This window comes from Brassica napus, chromosome A2 (assembly GCF_020379485.1).
Source record: "Brassica napus cultivar Da-Ae chromosome A2, Da-Ae, whole genome shotgun sequence".
Classification (NCBI taxonomy): domain Eukaryota; kingdom Viridiplantae; phylum Streptophyta; class Magnoliopsida; order Brassicales; family Brassicaceae; genus Brassica; species Brassica napus.
Genome location: NC_063435.1, coordinates 296,217 through 312,274, shown reverse-complemented (window position 1 = coordinate 312,274; position 16,058 = coordinate 296,217). Strand labels below are relative to the sequence as shown.

The following is a 16,058-nucleotide window of genomic DNA, read 5'->3' as shown; positions in this document are numbered from 1 at the left end:
CAATATTTCCATAGAGATTAACACATAGATTTTTAAAAAAATTCAAAAATATGAAAATAATGTTTTAATGAATAGTTGCATCCTTCACGAACATATGATGAATGTCAAAGAAGTCTGGAACTTTTGTTGCCTCTATTTCTCTAGAAAATAATGATTTTATAGTGGTTAATCCACCAATTTATGGAGTATTATAAAGTTTTACTAAATTAATTGACAGAAAATTAAAACGATACCCATTTACCATGAAAGAGAGTTTAATATACATTAACACAAATGTAGAATGTGTTTAGAAATTTTAAAACAACACTAAATATCATAAGCTTCAGTATATAGAGCATTTACCGAAAAAATTCAATATTTTCGTAGGGGTTAACACATAAATTTTGAAAAAAATTCAAAAATAGAAAAATAATGTTTCAATGCATAGGTGCATCTTTCACTAACATATGATGAATGTTAAAGAGATTTGGAACTTTTGTTGTCTCCGTTTCTCTGGAAAATAGCGATTTTATAGTGGTTAGTTCACCAATTTAGGGAGTATTATAAAGTTTTACTAAATTATTTTATTTTAAAATTTTCAAAATATTTCTAATGATGAAATTATAACTTATTTTATTTTTAAATTTTAAAAATATTTTTAATGATAAAACTATAACATTCCAGTTACCGAAGATTAGATTTATTTTATTTTAATCTAAACTATAATGATGAAACTATAATTTATTTTATTTTGAAAATCCGGAATTATAGATCCGGCTACAAACAGATTTTTGTGTCTAGCCTTCAAATAACCTATATAGTCTTGCTAGTCCTCTACAAAAGTGCTCAGTTACAGCATATCGATTTCTTAAACATTTGAGTAAATTAATTTCAAACAAAGAGCAAAAAATGGTTTCGTTGCGAATTAAAATCATTTCTTGGAGTTTTTTTTTGCCAGTTCAAGCCTACTTAGTACTGATACAAAAGCTTCACTTCCTTAGCCGAACTTAAACCACCGGTTTCTTGGTTGGTTTCAGTCGTCATGATCGTGATTCCTGAACCGTATGATTCTATTGATGAACACTCTCTCGCGCCGGTATCTACCACAGAAAACACCACAAGATTTCAGTGAGTATGTTTGTTTTCTATAATGGAGTTTGTGATAGTCACAGGAGAGAATACGCACATGACAATGGCTGAGAGACAAAAGCAGAGGAAACCGATGGCGAAATGGACGGAAAACGTTGCCCAGAAGTTCTTATGGTCGAGAATGGTTTTCTCTGAGATGACAGTGATTATGCCAGAGAGTATAAGAATCTGCCAACCTGAAGGAAAACACTTTCTGAACGAGAATGATGAAGAAGGATCGCCCTGTAGAGAAGAGTGGAGTTAAACAACAATAAAAGTACCATAGTTATCACAATACAGTAGACAGTTTCATTTAATCAAAAGCATACCTGGAAGTAACGTTGGATGAATAGTCCTGAATATATAATCCTAAACATCATATCTTTTTTTTTTAAAGTCAAGAAGACCAAAGAAGTTAATGTAATTGCAGAATCTACATATATATATGGGTAAAGGATACTCAAGGAGTTCGCCAAGATTAAACCTATTGCCCCTGCAGATCTTATCAGCAGAATATTCAATGTTATGTAAACCAGTGAAAACACAAGCAACATGTCGTTTGATCGCTTAAGTTGATCCTCTGTTCCAATTGCGTGTAAAAATGCCTCGGAGGTTCCTAACAAAAATAATTTACTAAAGTAACCAAGACTGAAAGATGCAACTAGTAACCGCAAAATCAAGAAGATCAAGAAGTGATTACTAACCATTCATTGCCAGGACAATGATGTAGAGACAATAAAACTGTAGCGCCAAGGAAGCTTCTCCATCGCTCCATTTCTCACCGTACAACAATCTGATGAGAGAGTATGAATAGCCCGGGCCAAACGCCATAAATATAAGACCTATTAACATCACAAGCTTCAAGGCCTCGGTTAAGCAAGTTCCGAGTTTCTTCCTCTTTTGCTGGTAATCATCACCTGACAAAAAAGAGAGAGAAACATAAACCATCTATATTTCAATGAGCTGAAAATGAACATACTGTATCATACTAAACTCAGGAAGAGAAGTAAACCTGATGCGAACCTGGCAAATGTAGTGTATGAACTTTCTTCAAAAGGGAGAAACACCATGCGTACTACTAAACTCCCTGGAGGTTTAAAAATTGTGTAAAGAGATATTTATAAGCAGAAGAAATATAAATATACTTTGTATTGTTTTGTCACCAAAGAGACTTGCCTAGTTTGTCAACGATCCCATATACAGCCTGGTTATAAGGTGTATCTAACCAAACAAGAACCAACTTTTCGCCTTCTTGAAGGATCAACTTTCTGAAGGACTGAAAAGTGAATAGCATACACATGTTCGAGAGCTGCTTATCGAGATCCATGAAGCTCCCAGGTCTGTGAAAACATCACAAAAATTGTTGAATGTTATTGAAAATGAATGATTTGATTAAAATTGGAGAACTCATACCTGAAAGGAAAGAGATTCAAGCTTTTAGAAACACCACGCATGAGAAAGTAAGCCCAGTACCCAAGAAACAAGGAACCTCCATATGCAACTTGTGAAAGTGCAAAGATTATCCCCTTTTCCTGCATAAGTTTTAAAGATAATTAAATTTTATTTTTATAATATAAGATTCTTGAAGCATGCTTCTTTTTCCCGAAACAAAATGGAACTGTATAAAGAACTACTCCCTCCATTTCATTTTAATTGTCGTTGTAGATTATATTTTTTTGTTTCAAAATAAGTGTTGTTTTAAAATTTCAATGCAAAATTTATTAAATTTATATTCCAATGTTAAATGTGGTTAAGTGTATAGGTAATGATGTTTTAATTTATAACATATACAAAACTAAATGTTTTCTTAAACTGTGCACACAAGTCTAAAACTACGATTAAAATGAAACGGATAGAGTAGTAACTTATTTACAGAACGTACCATATTGGTTTGCTTGACAATGAGAAAGCACAAAGTTACACAGCGTGAAAACGTAGCAACAGTCTCAACAACCAGTCGCAATTTCAGAAGCATCAATGTCTGAGAGAGGATATACAGAGGCTCAGCCATCAGCTCCAGCACACACGCAAATCCTGCCAGTTAAGTTGATTAGTCCTTAAGTTGATAACAAAAAAAAAATAGATTAATCCTCCAGCAACAATGTACCGTGGATCAAGATAGCCTGCGCGTATGTATCGGAGTAACTAAGGTTCTGCCACCAAAGGACAAAGATGGATGCTGCAATAGTAATGGCTACTCCGAATGGAAACGTCACCCATGCCACTTTCAGTAACTTAGTCACATCTTTCTCTGATACAAGACCGTCACTGCATTACGAAATTAAAAGGAATATCACTAAGCTAAATTTTAGTTATGTGCTGATTAAGTAGCGCAAACTGCTTTTATGTGTGTACCTGTTAATGTCAGCACGCAAGCAAGCGCGACGGAATCCCTCTCGGCTGAGAAACAAGACACAGGTAACAAAGAGATGGAACTGGACTGCGTAGAGCTACATTGCAATGAGAAGAAAAAAATAAGATCGGGAGTTACTCAAATGAAAGTCCACTAAAAGCAAGTAGAGCTAAGAGTTATATGAACTTGATAATTGTTACTAAGCACAGAAACCTAAACCTGATCTTCAACAACTAAAAATCCATACGTTAGCAATCAGAATAACAAAACTCATCTTAACTCTAACAAATTCATACAAATACAACAAACCAAACAGTCAGAGCTACAGAGTCAAGACTTAAAAAAAAACATGACTTGATCAACGTAAGCACAGAAACAAAAACCTGCTCTTCCACAACTAAAAGTCCATGCTTTACTAATCAGAACACAAAACACATCTCTACCCTAAGAAATGCATACAAGCACAACAGCCCAAACATTTAAAGGTACAGAGTTACGACTTATATAAAAAGCATGACTAAGTAAGCACAGAAACCAAAACCTGATCATTCACAAGTAAAAGTCTATACTTTTAACAATTAGAACACAAAACCCATTTTTACCTTAAGAAATGCATACAAATATAACAACCCAAACAGTCAAAGCTGCGGAGCTAAGACTTATATAAAACATGATAAGTGTTAACTAAGTCCATAAACAAAAACCTGATCTTCCACAAGTAAAAGTCCATACTTTACCAATCAGAATAACAAAAACTCATCTTTACCATCAGAAATGCATACAATTACAACAACAACAATCCACATAATACTCCCCATCAAAGCACCTACATTGGCAAAATCTAAGAACATATCTATTTGAACTGGTGAACAAGGATCTATTTACCGCGTAGTCTGCTTCAGTGAGACGCCTCACGATCCATGAATTGAATAAGAAAGGGATGCCTCTGGAAAGAAACTGCGTAGCTAAATTCCCAAAATTTCAATCGAGGAAGAAGCTAATTGGAGAGCAAAATGCAGCAAAAGAGAGGTTTTCAGAAACACAAACCTAGTAAATACTTGAACGTGCGAGAGAGGTTAACGCTATCTCTATTACTCGCCATTCTTCGGGGAGATGCTAAACTCCAATCAGTTTAGCTTTGATCAAAATGACCGGAGGCGACGGCGACGCCGCCTCCATAGAAAATTTAGTTTTGGTCGGTTTGGTTCAAAATTTTCGGGTATGATTCCGTAAGCAAACCGGACTTTTCGATTTTGGTTCGGTTAAAATTAAATATGTTAGTTAATAACTTAATATCGGTTTTCTGTTTGACAAAAAAAAAAACTCAACGAAGCAATTTTTAAAGTTTCTCTTGAATATCTCAGTAATACTTAAGTAATTTAACTGTATTTAAATAAGTATCTTAAATTCAAACCGAGTTAATAAATTTTGTTTCGGTGGGATTGGGTCGGTTCGGATGAAATGACATTGCTAATCGATAAAAACTTATTTGATGAAAAAGAATGTCAGAAGTGGGATTTGAACCCACGCCCTCTTTCGAAGACCAGAACTTGAGTCTGGCGCCTTAGACCACTCGGCCATCCTGACTATTTGTTTGTTACCTGACCAGCAAATTAATAGTCACCTCAACTATAGAAATGAAAACAGTTTTGAGGATAACCAGACTAAACTCGAATAACATCTGTATACAATATCAATTTTGGAAATCAATATAACTGCATAGAGTTGATAATAGAAAACACTTTTTAATATATAAAATATATGAAGGTCCCAAACGAAAAATGGAAAATAAACTTATAATAAAAAGAGAGGACTCCATATTATACACAGTGAAGAGCCACTCCAGTAACTTTCTTGCTTCTCACAATCAAGAGCAAATGTGTGTGTTCCATCTAGAAAAAAGGAACCAAAAGGCGAGTCCAAGTCAACATCAACTCTTGTTTCAACCATTAACCAATGTTATTATGTATATGAAGATATATTATTCATGCAAATTCACCTGCAATTAAGTGCTTGAGCTACCGAGATCAAAGTCCATTGTGTAATCATACTCTATCGTTGGAATAACCGATGCCATAAACTTCAAGAACAAGAAGAGATACCTATGTAGAAGATAAACCAGAGAGTAACTATCACTTTACATAGGAAAAATAAAGACTAATTTGTGAGGGGAACTTACTTGTCAACTTCAGGCTCCACTCCACGTGACATTAATACATCAATGATCTTCTTCATAACAGCTCCATGTCGACATGGATGAACTGAAGCGTGTTTCCCAGGCAAGTGTGGATGATCTTCTATCGTTACCGTTTTGCGTGCATGGTCTTGACTAACATCCTCCATTACAAGTTCAGGTTGCAGTAACACCCTTGACTACAAGACATACCACAATTTTTTTTTAAATGAGCATCAAAAAATGCAAAATTTGTCAAAACATAATGAATGAGTCAGAGACAGAGACCTCATCATAGCCGGTTAACCAAACACGGGGAGTTTGGTAATACTTGTCATACCTGAAATAAAGTGAAGCGAACAAATATAAGTTCCATAGATTGAGCCAAGAGTATAAGAGATATATTACATGATGACAAGATTTGAAAATGGGAAAGGAACAAGGAGCATACGTGATGCTAACATCATATGTTCTGGTCCTAAGGATATTATCGTCATCTGGTTCGTGAGCCACAAGTAAATTCGACTGAAGAGTTGCCTACCACAGAGATGACAAGAGAAAGAATGTTAACACTGCCACTCTCATCTCAGATTCAGTCTATTAATAGAATTAAAATCTAGCAAAGCTCATGTGGATATATAACCAACTCACAGGATCATTGTCAATATCATCAAAATCCTCCATATCTGGAATCTCTTCCTCCTCATCTCCACCACACCTAGGTTGAGTAGTATCTCTCTCGTTTATTTCCAAGGCATCCATGGATGGCAAGTCTTCATCTTCACTACCTTTATCTATCGCCACACATTGAACATATAAGAAACCATATGAGAGAAGATAAAACTTGCAGATGTGACAGGACAGAAAAGAATCAACCTTTAGGTCTTCCATGAGTAGCAAGCCAACCATCATTATCTTCATCATCAACCAAAACTTCACCTCCAGCAGCTTCATAATCCTCTGCCACAGAAGCAGCTCTTCGTAGACAAGGTACTGTTAAAAAAGCCACAAACTTCACCTCAATGCCACAATAAAAAAAAAACTTCAAAATCAAACATAAAAAGATCTCTAACTTTACCATTCCTAGTAATCAAAAACTGCTTCTCCAACGGCAGATACGGCTTCCTTTTGCTCGGATCACCAGCTTCCCTGATTAAATTTAAAAAAAAAATAGATTACACCTAAAACCCTAGAACTCGATAAAGCTCACAGCTTTACGCATAATTGAGAAATCTAACAAGTGGGTACTGAAATTGGAGCTGACCATGACCAGGTAGGGCACTTGGAGACGAGATTGTCGCCGGCGAGAACGAACTCGCTGACGCTGAGAACTCCCTTCTCCTTGAAAGCAGAGACCGTTCGAGGACCCGTCATCCTCTCCACTGCGCCTTTGAATGCTCCATGAATCTTCTGCGAAAGCACCATTGCTCACGACGAATTCGAGATTCGATTTGATCAAAAATCCCCTAATTGGCGACAATATCAATAAGGAAAACAAAACAGTATTTGTTTTCGTGTGGATTAGGATATGAGAATATAGTTTTATAAATATCACTATTAGTCCCTATACTTTTAAACATGTTTTGTTTTGTCCTTTTAACTTTTATCAATCGAAATAATTTAATATTTCTAATGTATCAATTGAAAAGACTTATTCATATTAATCTAACTTAGAAGATGTTGATTCTGATTCAGACTATACAATTAATAATGTAGCAATTGAATACTTTGAGTCAGATGAAGACGAAAACTTAATAACACTTATATGCACTATATGAAAAGAACTTGAGAGTTGCTCACAAAAAAAAATAAAAGAACTTGAAATCAAATTTATGCATTTATATATAATTTTATTTCGTGTTTTCTGTTTTTACTTAAAATAATTTTGGTTTCTAATTTATTAATTTTAAAAACAAAAACTAAAAACTTATACGCAAAATCTAAAATCACCGTTAGTATTTTACAAAAAAAATAAATAAAACAAAACTGAAAACCATAAAACAATCAGAACTCTAATGATAAATACAAACATATGTTAGATTTAATTATACAACACAATGTGGTAATATAAATTTTATAGTTTGTTGATCCTTCAAACATTGTTGAAGGTGAGATAAATATGATTCTTTTTTTTTAATCAAAAATTTCATTGGAACTAAGAAAGTAAGAATGATTGATTAGAGAAAAGTGTTTGCTCTTATCATGAACCAATGGATTCTGGTTTATGCCATGATTTTGTAACTTTATGACAAGTTTTCTCATGCAGTGGTGTCTCTCATACGATGGGCCATTGCTCCTAGCATCGACAACTCATATACATATTTACATAAAAATCTCTTCTCTGTTTAATATCCATATGGAAGTTGTGCATCTCTCTCTCTCTTTCAAGAGTCTGGACCATGTAGCTTGCGGTCCGTTATACTTTATCATCGAGTGTTAATATCTGCCTAAGCTATGAGACAAAACATTTGCTGCAAGATTCGCTATTCACTCCCCCTTATCCTCTTGCGTTAACATTAGATACACTCACTTGTAAATGCTATCCCATTAAAATTCCTACGTAAGGAAATTTAGACCCTAATTGTGTTTAGAAATATGCTCTTGGAAACAAGAAATTGTTTCTAAATTTTATGGTCTTTTGGACATGAAAAAACAGAACATACGTACAAGTTTGTTGCAAGAGTTCTTACCATACTAACATACACTCCACCCTCTTTAACGTTAAGTGTATCACTCACAAGTCGTTTCTCCATCATTTGAAGAAGACGAAGAGTTTCCCTGACTTCTTTGGAGCTCCTCCTTCACATCACTTCTCTTCCTTTTCCGTCCTGAGTTCACCGGAGCTTCATATTTGCCAGCGTCCAGGGGAAAGTTGAGCACAGCTTTTCTTCCCCGGAGCTTGAAAGCTGCACAGTCATACGCTCTTGCAGCATCGACATCACTCTCAAAGGTTCCTAGCCATACCCGAGATCCTTTCTTAGCTGGATCACGAATCTCTGCTGCAAATTTCCCCCACGGCCTTCGTCTCACTCCTCGGTAACGCCTCTGTTCTTCTTCTTCCTCTTCAAGCCTCTTGGCTTTTTTCCTAGTTGAGACACTCTGATCAGTCTCATGTGCTGATGAGGAATCAGGTTCTTGTTTAGGAACTTGATTCATCGCAGGCTCTATATACCAGAGTCCTGAGACACAAGAAGCATCAAAGTCAAAATCTCCCATAAAGTCTTCAAAAAGATGCTTCTGTATAGCATCCAAATCAGAGCTTTCCTCAAAAGTAGCCATGTTTTTCCAAGACAAGACACAAATGAGATAAAAAGAAAGAAAGAGTTTGCAAGTGATGTCTGAACAAAAGCTTTGATCTCTTCTTATTTATAAAAGGTAAAGAAGAGGAGAGAAGAAGGTAATCACAAAGTTATAGCAGCCATGAATGGGTAGGGACACAAACTCTCATGGTTTTGTCGCACTCTTAGTGGTTTCATAGATGGGTCCTAATTAGTGAAGATAACGTCGATCTTTTTCTGACCTTCATCAAAGTTATTGCATGACCTGACACTTCACATGAAAGCTGTAATCAACGTATACTTTTTTTACCTAATGGTTCTTAAGGATGAATCTTCTCATTTATGTTCAACTTGTCTTTTACCTCTCCGATGGTGACTACTAAAAGAACCATTTGATTCTCAACGGTACTGCATTATTATTTATTTTTTGGTTTCTTGTTTCCTAACATCCAGGGGCGGAGGCAGATATTTTTTTTGTTGGGGGCATGAGTAAAATTAGTTGATGGATTAGAAGTATATTTGATCAAAACAATGGGGGCATATTGAATTTATTGAGAGATTTACATGGAATTTTAAAAAGTTATTGGGGGCAAATGCCCCCCTCTCACACAATGTGGCTCCGCCACTGCTAACATCACATTATTTTATTATTTTCTATTATAAATTTGGAAATATTGGTATCATGCATGATGACGAAATATCTATACGATGTCATGCAATTTGTGTTTAGAGTGGTCCTCTCACTGTTTGTAAATACTGATAATAGATAAATAAACCAATCTATTTCAAAATTCTTTGTAGAATGGAGAGATGTCAAAGGAAAAAAATCCAATCAAAAATCAATATTTGATTGCAACTATGCATTTACTTCTTTTGTGGTTTAACTAGACCTTTAATCCTATTTTCGAATTTTTTGGTTATGATTCTACAGTTTGATCGATTGACATCATAAGGATAACATGTAACGTTTAAAGTATTTGAGACCTCATTGCTACCTGAATGGAAACTGGATCTACATTGGAAGAAAAAATACAGTAGATTCTAATAAAAGCTTAATAATGGATATAAGAAGAAAGACAGCTCAATCAAGTTGTTTCCTGGTGGTAGGCCTCTCCTGGTGGAAAACGATTTGAAGCAATTTGATTTCAAGAGGGCACCACAAATTAAACCTAATCTAGCTTCCTTTTCTTTTTATAAACAATATGAACGTATACGTATGTTATGATTAATTGGATGTCCTATTTGCGCATTTATATATATTGGTGCCATCATCCATTATTGGTTGTTACTGATATGGGTTTCTTTGGTTGTTATTGGTATGTTAATCACTTGCTTTCATAATTTAATATGGTTATTGAGTCTAGGTTTATAATGCGCTCCTATCTTTGAAGTTTTCGAAAAAAAAAGAGAGAGATAAAATGTACTTTTGTCGTTAACCTAAAGAATTATAAATGGAAACAGTCTATAGCTTGCCACTTAAGACATAGTGAGTTTACTGTCAGTTATAATTAACCATACACAAGATACAACCAAATTAAACTCTAGCAAAGGTCAAAATCAATTTCTAATCAGACCAAACCGAACAGTAAATAATTACGGTTAATATTAAGTATATCAAACATGAACGGCTAAACCGTTTACGTGAATGAACCCAAAATGTCCACTCTTATTTTACAAGTAAGCAAAAAAAATGTGACAACCGAACAAGAAGAACAAACGAAAAGAAAAGGCACTGTACGTAACGTGTAGAGCTCAACGTCCACTCGCATCGTTTCGCATGGGGATATATAAGCACGTAACGTGCACGTAGACCTCACCATTTTCGATATTTATATATGAATCCTTGTCTTCTTCGTAAATTCTCACAACGATCGGACCAAAGAATCATTCCCATCTCTTTTGACCATTCAAACTAGTGAAAAATGGGGGTACTCAGAAAGAAACACAATAAAAAATCCAGAAGGCCGTCGTTTAAGAGTGTTTTAACCTCAATATTAGCTACACAAGCCGCAATATTCCTCTTATTGCTCGCCGGTGTTTCCCTCGCTGGCACAGCCGTCGCATTTATCGCTAGCATGCCACTATTCGTAGTATTCAGTCCGATTCTCGTACCAGCGGGTGTTGCCACTGGCTTACTGGCCACGGGTTTAGCAGCCGCCGGTAGCTCCGGTGCAATGGCTGTCTCCCTCATCCTTTGGGTCATCAAGTACACTAACAAAATATATTACTATTATATTTTAGAAAACTCGTTACACTAGTGGAAAATTTATTTATACAAATTTTAAGTCATATATTGGGTGGGAGACTGACGGATTATAATTAACGCATAAGTTGATGATTACTGCACTTTGTTATTTACTCCTTCCATTTCAAAAAGATAAAAAAAGTTGAAAAAATATTTCACAAAGATAAATTTTATGTTTTATAAATTTATCATTATTGAATAATAGTACATTGTATTTTTAGGAAAAAAAATAATTGAGCTTATTGAATTATTATTGATTTAAATTTATTAAAAAGTGTAACTACAAAAAGGTATGCATTTATAATACATATTTGTGTTTTCGTAATTACGGGTGTGGTTGTTTACTTGTTTCTAGAATAAATATTGAATAAAGATCGATATTTCCCTTGAATACCACCTTTTCCAAAAATTTATGAAAAAAAGCAAATTACATTTCATCCATTCGTTACTCTAGCGCATCTACCATTGGGAATATTAAGTATATATATATATGCATGATTGAATACGTTTGTATACGTACAAATTATTAAGTTGAATGGTAGTGAACATGTTTTGAGCCGTAACTATTAAGAATTGATACCACGACTCTTAATATACAGACGTATTCATTTCTGTGTAGGCGAGTAACGGGCAAGGAGCCGCCAAAAATCATGTCAAAAGTCTTGAGAAAGGTGTTTCCTGGTGGAGGTACTCCATCTAAACTGGCAGCAAAACCAGAAGCCGAGCCAGCGGCCGCACCAGCTGCAGCACCATCAGCCGCACCAGCAGCTGCACCGAGTACATGAAAAGAAGCGGTGGGTAATAAGCAAAGGATGATAGATAAATAATCCAACTTTTAAAAATAAATAATAATATTACGTGGGGATCGAAGTTAAATTTTCAAATATCACTATACTAAGGATATCGTGGAACGAAATAGTAACAAATGTAAGCATTTTTATTGTATAACATTTTAAGAACGAAGCGATGTATCGTTGATGTTAATTTTATTCAAGTTCTTGTTTCACCAACGTTGTCAAACGAGACAATCTATAGGCCTCAAGGAACCATTGTAAGTTACATGTAAAATTGGGCCATTAATATTTGTGGTCAAGTAATGCCCTTTCCAAAAAAGAAAAGTTGTGGCCAAGTTTATTTCTTTTTGAGCTGTATTGTGGCCAAGTTAGGTTGCTCTAAACATTTAGGGTGCAAATGGATTATAGTTTTTTGGAATGAAAAATGCGGAATGGTTGATTTCCTTAATTATATAAATTTTCTTATCATTTACTATGAATGAAATTGAATGGTCATTTCACCAATTTTTAAAATAAAAACTATTTCATAACAAATTTGTTCACACATGAATGAAATGAATTCCATTTGGCATGGGCTATGCATATCCACTCTGTTTCCATAAAATTACACAACCACGTTATCAAACAAGATTGTTCTTTCTCTGTGTGGCCATTGTTCTTTCTCTTGTGTCCAAAGCTTCGTTGTCTCTCCGCTCAAGTCACACTTTTCCATCTATGGAAGCAAAGAAATAATAACATCCACATCCCTCCGGAAGCATTATTCAAATGCACTGACATGGTCTTCCAATGCAATTTTGTAATTAATATCAATTTTAAGATTTTTCAGGCGGTTTTTCACCGCAGTGGCTGCATAGTTTTATTGGTATTCTCCGGAATAATCCTTGGCGTCACAGCCGTGGGATTAGCCGTAAGCAAGCCCTAATAAAACCAACAGATCAACTTTTGGTTCATAACTAACCATAACACGAGACAACCAAATTAAACTCTATCAAAGGTCAAAATTAAACCAACTATAACAGAAGCAATTTCTAACCAGTTCAAACAGAATTATTAATTATATATAAGTTGGGTTAAAATTCAGGTGCACTTCTTCTAACACTAAATCAAACATAAACGATCCGGATATATATCATTTGGTTTACGTGAACTAAACCAAAATGTCCACTCCTATTTTACAAGAAAGCGAAAAAGAGGCAAAACATGTGACAACCCAACAACAAAAAAACAGACGAAAAGAAAAGGCATTGACGTAACGTATAGAGCTCAACATTCACTCGCATGGGTATTTATAAACACGTACCGTACACGTAGACCACACCACTTAATATATGTATATGAATCCATCTCTTCTTCATAAATTCCCACGACCATCGGACCAAAGAATCATACCCCTCCTTTCTAGCCATTCAAACTAGTAAACAATGGGGATACTCAGGAAGAAAAAACACGAGCGAAAGCCGTCGTTTAAGAGTGTTTTAACCGCAATATTAGCTACACATGCCGCAACATTCCTCTTGTTGATCGCCGGTGTATCCCTCGCCGGCACAGCCGCCGCATTTATCGCTACCATGCCACTATTCGTAGTATTCAGTCCGATTCTCGTACCAGCTGGTATTACCACTGGTTTACTGACTACGGGTTTAGCAGCCGCCGGTGGCGCCGGCGCAACTGCTGTCACCATCATCCTGTGGCTCTACAAGTATTTAACACTAACATAAAAAAATTATTGTATACGCGTACATATATTTTAGAAAATTCGTTACTCGAATGGAAAATTTTACTATATTATACAATTTAAATATATATATATATGTATATATATATAAGGTGGGAGAATGAGGGATTAACTAACGCATAAGTTGATGATCTTGACTGCATCCTATAGATACGCAAATTAAGGGTGTTCGTAACTGTTATCTTAGAGGAATAAAGATTGAATAAAGAATCGATATTCCTCTTGAATCCCACCTTTTCCAAAAATTATGAAAAAAGCAAATTACATTTAATCCATTCGTTACTCTAGCGCATTTACCATAGGCAGTATTAAGAATATATATCTATTTGTGGAGCTGCATGGTTGAATATGTTTCTATACGTACAAACTATTAGGTTGGTTGGTAGTGATTTGAACCGTAACTATTAAGAACTGATACCATGACTGTTGATAACCAAACGTATTCAATTTTGTGTAGGCGAGCAACGGGCAAGGCGCCGCCAAAAGTCCTAGAAAAAGTCTTGAAAAAGATAATACCAGGTGCTGCAGCTGCACCAGCAGCCGCTCCAGGAGCCGCTCCAGCAGCGGCGCCAGCAGCCGCACCAGCTGCGGCGCCAGCAGCCGCACCAGCTGCTGCGCCAGCACCTAAGCCAGCAGCCCCACCAGCACCTAAGCCAGCAGCCCCACCGAGTATATGAAAAGAAGTGGTGGGCATGAGTAAAGGTTGATATGGAAAACTGGATACATGGAAAAAAGAGTAATCCAACTTTTAAAAAATAAATAACAACTTCACGTGGGGATAGAAAAATTTTCAAATATTATTTTACTAATGGATGTCGCGGTACAAAATAATAACAAATGTAAGCCTTTTTATTGTATAGTATTTTAAGAACGAAGCTATGTAGCGTTGACATTTGTACCTTATTCAAGTTCAACTATATTATTCTAGTTCTTTTTTCACCAATCCTACTATATAAAAGAAGCTAAATTGGAGCTTTCTAAGCACTGCCACATATGCACAAATATTCCTAACCACTAAAACTGCCATGTCATTTTGGACTGGGCTTGGAATTAAAAAATTAAGTAGACTGCCTAGCCCATTTAAATCATTTCGCATGTTAATATGATACGGAGACGGTTCGGGTTATATCGCTGAAAGTTATATTGCTGAAAGAAAAAAAAAACCTTAAAAATGCTTTTGACTTTTGGAAACGGAAGAGTTAGTTTGAAACCTAGAGCTAGAGAAAATAAGGTGGTGGCTCCGCCGTAAACGCCGAGCGAGGTCCGACCCGCCAGTGGTGATGATTTTCAGTTGGCCTCCATAAAAATCTCGAAACACGGAGATCGGTGAAAATTAAAGAGATGCGTGAATAGATGACGTCTTCATAAAATTATGAATCGTGTGATGAAAAAGGGATGATACATAGGCAAGGAGAACGACCTACGAACACGCGACGGACGTGATATCTTTCCGCGGCTGAGGGATTCGCAGTCGAGAAGAAAAGAGAAGGTGAGAAGACTAAATTGAGACGATAGTGTTTTTGAGAGAGGAAGAGAAAGTACCTTAGATCCGGATCCTGTAGACGTGGAGCAGCTAGCTTGGCGACTGGTGTTCTCCACCCCATCGGCAGAGGGAGATGCAGAGGTGCCGCCACTTCCAGATCCGCCGCTCCAGGAGAGGGAGTCTTTGGACTACCTCTAACCGAATCCACATCCTTCTTCAACGTAATACCACCAAATGCTTATGATCCACATGTGAACACATGAGATCCATGAAACAATCTAGATATTTTGGATGAGATTGTTAGTAAAGTTTGGATGAGATCATCAATTATACAGCTTATAAGCCTCACTAAACTAAATATTTAGTTTGTTTATTATGTTCGTCAAAGAGATAGTACGTTTGTTTATTATGTTTGGATGAGATTCACTTTTTTTTATTCATTCAAAAAAAAGAGATAGTACGTGGTAAGAGGTGGCCATGAAGTCTGGGCTTCAGAGAGAATGTATTCCTCATGTTTGTTCAGTGAATCTAATAGCAACAGGAGCATCACAAAACCTGAAGTTAGTGTTGCTTCTTGCAAAATCAAAAACACTGAACTCATAAAGCGAGCATTCTTTCAAAACGTGTTTGAATATGAGCCTGCAATAAATTTTCTCTTTTTTGATAAAATACAAAATTATATTAATTTTATTTGTTACATTGCTTGGCCTACAAAAGCATTCAGAATTTTTCTAAAGAAATATCTACACACATTTTGGTTGAATACCATAGCTGTTATTTAAGAGGTGTAAAATTTTGAATTTGTAAAAAAAAATAAAAGCTATTTTTATATTAAAAAATAAAAAACTACATTATATTTACTTTTTTTTGTAGATGTACTTCAAAGACGA

At 35.6% G+C, this 16,058-nt stretch overlaps 4 protein-coding genes, 1 non-coding gene and 1 pseudogene across 6 annotated transcripts; 2 read left to right on the top strand and 4 right to left on the bottom strand.

Annotated features, from left to right (window-relative positions):
* Window positions 1–702: 702 nt before the first annotated feature.
* LOC106422787 (protein RFT1 homolog) lies at window positions 703–4,628 on the bottom strand. Its single transcript, XM_013863583.3, has 13 exons — window positions 4,508–4,628; window positions 4,346–4,425; window positions 3,463–3,557; window positions 3,215–3,375; window positions 2,990–3,141; window positions 2,521–2,639; window positions 2,284–2,447; window positions 2,120–2,194; window positions 1,812–2,024; window positions 1,568–1,723; window positions 1,437–1,489; window positions 1,166–1,350; window positions 703–1,079 (listed from the first exon to the last, which is right to left on the bottom strand). Exons 1-13 carry the CDS (start codon window positions 4,560–4,562, stop codon window positions 1,013–1,015), a joined length of 1,575 nt encoding a protein of 524 aa, XP_013719037.2. The 5' UTR covers window positions 4,563–4,628; the 3' UTR covers window positions 703–1,012.
* Window positions 4,629–4,963: 335 nt separating this feature from the next.
* On the bottom strand, window positions 4,964–5,047 carry TRNAL-CAA. Its single transcript has one exon. It is a non-coding gene; the product is annotated as a tRNA-Leu (tRNA).
* A 142-nt stretch (window positions 5,048–5,189) lies between these two features.
* Window positions 5,190–7,156, bottom strand: LOC106422788 (autophagy-related protein 3-like). 2 transcript variants are annotated; one of them, XM_013863584.3, is made up of 9 exons: window positions 6,898–7,156; window positions 6,712–6,782; window positions 6,510–6,626; window positions 6,285–6,427; window positions 6,085–6,170; window positions 5,922–5,973; window positions 5,640–5,833; window positions 5,460–5,562; window positions 5,190–5,352 (listed from the first exon to the last, which is right to left on the bottom strand). In XM_013863584.3, the coding sequence occupies exons 1-8, from the start codon at window positions 7,056–7,058 to the stop codon at window positions 5,466–5,468; spliced, it is 921 nt and encodes a 306-aa protein (XP_013719038.2). In that variant the 5' UTR covers window positions 7,059–7,156; the 3' UTR covers window positions 5,190–5,352; window positions 5,460–5,465. The 2 variants fall into 2 exon arrangements, with proteins under 2 accessions (XP_013719038.2, XP_048603145.1); XM_048747188.1 differs by having other exon boundaries at window positions 6,085–6,158.
* Window positions 7,157–7,795: 639 nt separating this feature from the next.
* Window positions 7,796–9,323, bottom strand: LOC125581552 (ethylene-responsive transcription factor ERF106-like). Its single transcript, XM_048747195.1, has 2 exons — window positions 8,324–9,323; window positions 7,796–8,189 (listed from the first exon to the last, which is right to left on the bottom strand). The coding sequence occupies exon 1, from the start codon at window positions 8,910–8,912 to the stop codon at window positions 8,364–8,366; it is 549 nt and encodes a 182-aa protein (XP_048603152.1). The 5' UTR covers window positions 8,913–9,323; the 3' UTR covers window positions 7,796–8,189; window positions 8,324–8,363.
* A 1,440-nt stretch (window positions 9,324–10,763) lies between these two features.
* On the top strand, window positions 10,764–12,162 carry LOC125581544 (oleosin-B1-like). The gene is made up of 2 exons (XM_048747174.1): window positions 10,764–11,117; window positions 11,776–12,162. The coding sequence occupies exons 1-2, from the start codon at window positions 10,834–10,836 to the stop codon at window positions 11,939–11,941; spliced, it is 450 nt and encodes a 149-aa protein (XP_048603131.1). The 5' UTR covers window positions 10,764–10,833; the 3' UTR covers window positions 11,942–12,162.
* Window positions 12,163–13,269: 1,107 nt separating this feature from the next.
* On the top strand, window positions 13,270–14,622 carry LOC106422711 (annotated as a pseudogene).
* Window positions 14,623–16,058: the final 1,436 nt, after the last annotated feature.